At 35.3% G+C, this 2566-nt stretch overlaps 1 protein-coding gene across 6 annotated transcripts; it reads right to left on the bottom strand.

Moving 5' to 3' along the window:
- On the bottom strand, positions 1-2357 carry LOC145125378 (F-box/LRR-repeat protein At3g58900-like). 6 transcript variants are annotated; one of them, XM_079060836.1, is made up of 5 exons: positions 2250-2357; positions 1996-2083; positions 806-1829; positions 516-668; positions 1-435 (listed from the first exon to the last, which is right to left on the bottom strand). In XM_079060836.1, exons 3-5 carry the CDS (start codon positions 1772-1774, stop codon positions 151-153), a joined length of 1407 nt encoding a protein of 468 aa, XP_078916962.1. In that variant the 5' UTR covers positions 1775-1829; positions 1996-2083; positions 2250-2357; the 3' UTR covers positions 1-150. The 6 variants fall into 6 exon arrangements, with proteins under 6 accessions (XP_078916962.1, XP_078916964.1, XP_078916959.1 ...); XM_079060838.1 differs by having other exon boundaries at positions 806-1783; XM_079060833.1 differs by lacking the exon at positions 1996-2083.
- Positions 2358-2566: the final 209 nt, after the last annotated feature.

The raw sequence follows: 2566 nt of genomic DNA, 5'->3' as shown, positions 1-2566 counted from the left end.
TAATGAAATGAAATGTTTACCCAAACCTTCAAATCAATGATTTGTGAAATCCTAATGCATATGAAAATCCAAAGGAGCAACGCACATCAAATCCCAGTTTATTGGGAAATACTAAAAAAGAAATAAAAGTACATAAAAGTTGTTGATATTTCATGTGAACCTGACAACAAAGGCTGCAGAGCTACTTTCGATCTTATCAAATTCCTTTATGACATCTGTTTCCTTCTTTCGATCTCCCACCTGAGTCTTAGACCAACAGATATTCATCCTCTCCAAAACAGTTGCATACTTCAAAACACGTTTGAGAAAACATATTTCTGAATCAGTAGCATGAAAGTTCTTGAAAGTCACAATCTTGAGGCAATTTGACATGCATATAGGTACTAATAACCAGATTCTATCTTCCTCACCAAGGTCCATAGAGTGCTCGAAACCCTGTACAACATTTTAGAAAACCTTATGTTAAATATCATATGATTGATGTTTCTTTCGACTTTGAGTATAGAGTAATCCACCTCAGAGAGACCAAAAAATTGTAGATTTGGACAGAAGTAAAGCAAATTCATCACTGCTCCAAAAGTATAATTCTCGATTTCCTTAGTCAACGTTAAATTGATCAAATTTGGGAAAACCGGTAAATGGAGTGGCATGTCTGTAAATATGAGAGACTTTTTACATGGAAAAGAGAACACACAAACACAAAAGTCAGTAATCATAATCACACAGTCGTATCTTAACAGTATTGTAGAAAGAGGTGAGTTGTGATATATATTCAACTTAAGATGTAGATTAGCTTGTCAATTACCTCCATAGTGACATTAGATAACCCCAAAGCCATAACATTTCGTAGTTGTTTGAGTAGATCAACAGCTCGACATGTGACTTCATTCTGCCTCTCCTCAGGGAGAGAAATGTGAATGTATGCTCTGACAAGAGAAGGTATATCACTCAAGAGAATTTCGTTTGATAGATGTCCGATATATTCAAAAGATGTAAGATTTGCTGCAATAATCTTGATCTTACAACCAATATCATCATCTTCTGGCTCAAAGTCCGAGTCATCGAATATGGTCAAGCTTTTTAAGGTGGGACTGGAAATCAAAATGTTATCCAAGTGAATCCATTGGCAATATGCTAAAACCAATTTTTCTAGAACCGGACAACCTGAGAAAAGTCGTTCTGCATCACCATCATTTAGGAACCCAACATAATCTAGGTGCACGTTTTTCAGGCACGAAAAAGAAACGTCAGATGGGACTTCAATCCATTCTATTTCTAATTTCAGGATAGTCAATGACATGCTATGAAACATAGACCTAGGAATCACAGGTAAAATCATATCCACTATACAGAGATCAAGCTCCCGAACATTGTGCGAGATTGCATCAGAAATCCATAATTTTATTTGGGATGCATCAGAGGAAATACGACATCTTAGACTGAACTTCTCTAAATTTGATGCATCCCGCATCCGGAGGACCCTTTCTACAAAGTTCATGAAGGAGGTGACCTTAGATGGATGCTTGTCATCAATCTCTCTAGGATACAACACTGCATCATCAATCTCAATGTTGGGAACATAAGCCCAGAGGTTCTTCCATCTTGTAGATAATACGGACGTCTTTACAACTTCTTTTGTAGGCATAAATGACAGAATCTGGTGAAGAATACAATCCGGTAGATTGCTGATACGATCGACCATATCACATGAATGTTCAATTTCATGTTGCTTGTGGCCTCTGTATTTACTCATTGGTAGCTTCTTTGGTTTCATAATCACAGCCTACAAGGTGAAATATCAAGTTTAATCTTCTTTAAAATCAACTAACCTGAAAACATTCAAGAAAAGCAAGTTAACTAGATCAGAATGGCTCAACAAAAACTATTTAACTAAAATCATAACATAGACCATAACCATTAACTTAAACTAGGAACATTTAATCACTTAAATGCTCAAACCAGACACTTTTAGGACCCAAAATCGATCTAATTTACCTTCAATCTACGGCAAATGAACTTATGAAGAGTAGTCTTTGAGTTGTGCCCTAATTATAAGCATCTCCATGAATGGCGATTATAATTCCTAGATACAACTGACTTTTAATTGATGATCCTTTTGACTACAGATTGCAAATCAACATAACAGGTGCACAACATACCATATGTTGTTAACCTAAATTGATATCTCTACTATAAAAAAGAAATAGAAAAAATATAAACCCCAGAATTATTGCGCAGGTAAAGCTTACTGGAATCGACAGTCTTTATCGACGAATGGTTAAAGTTTTGCCGGAGGTGCGCCTGAAATTGACATGACGATTGAGACCAAATGACATGACAATGTAATCGAGTTTAAGGGCTTGTTTTATTTCTCCCTCACTCTCGCTTTTACTATATATAACTACAACCTTACACATTTCATCCCTTCAATTCCAATATTAGTGCAAAACACCCTCGTATACAAATAATTTGCATTTTGTTAGATGAGTAATTCTTATAGTTTATTTTATTGTGATTTTGGTCATTAATAAATGCAAGATGATTTTTTTTATCCTTATTTAACACA

The sequence above is a fragment of the Lactuca virosa genome, chromosome 7 (assembly GCF_052849685.1).
Source record: "Lactuca virosa cultivar CGN04683 chromosome 7, Lactuca_virosa_CGN04683_v6, whole genome shotgun sequence".
In the NCBI taxonomy this organism is placed as follows: domain Eukaryota; kingdom Viridiplantae; phylum Streptophyta; class Magnoliopsida; order Asterales; family Asteraceae; genus Lactuca; species Lactuca virosa.
Note: the sequence above shows the minus strand (reverse complement) of the source record. Positions and strands in the feature narration are given on the sequence as shown.

Excerpts from the sequence above, each read along its gene's own strand:
- LOC145125378 (XM_079060836.1), bottom strand. The coding sequence starts at position 1,774 with ATGAAACCAAAGAAGCTACCAATGAGTAAATACAGAGGCCACAAGCAA. Across the intron at positions 669-805 it reads TATCTAATGTCACTATGGAG|TCTCTCATATTTACAGACAT; the intron begins GTAATTGACAAG and ends CCATGTAAAAAG. Across the intron at positions 436-515 it reads AATTTTTTGGTCTCTCTGAG|GGTTTCGAGCACTCTATGGA; the intron begins GTGGATTACTCT and ends AATGTTGTACAG.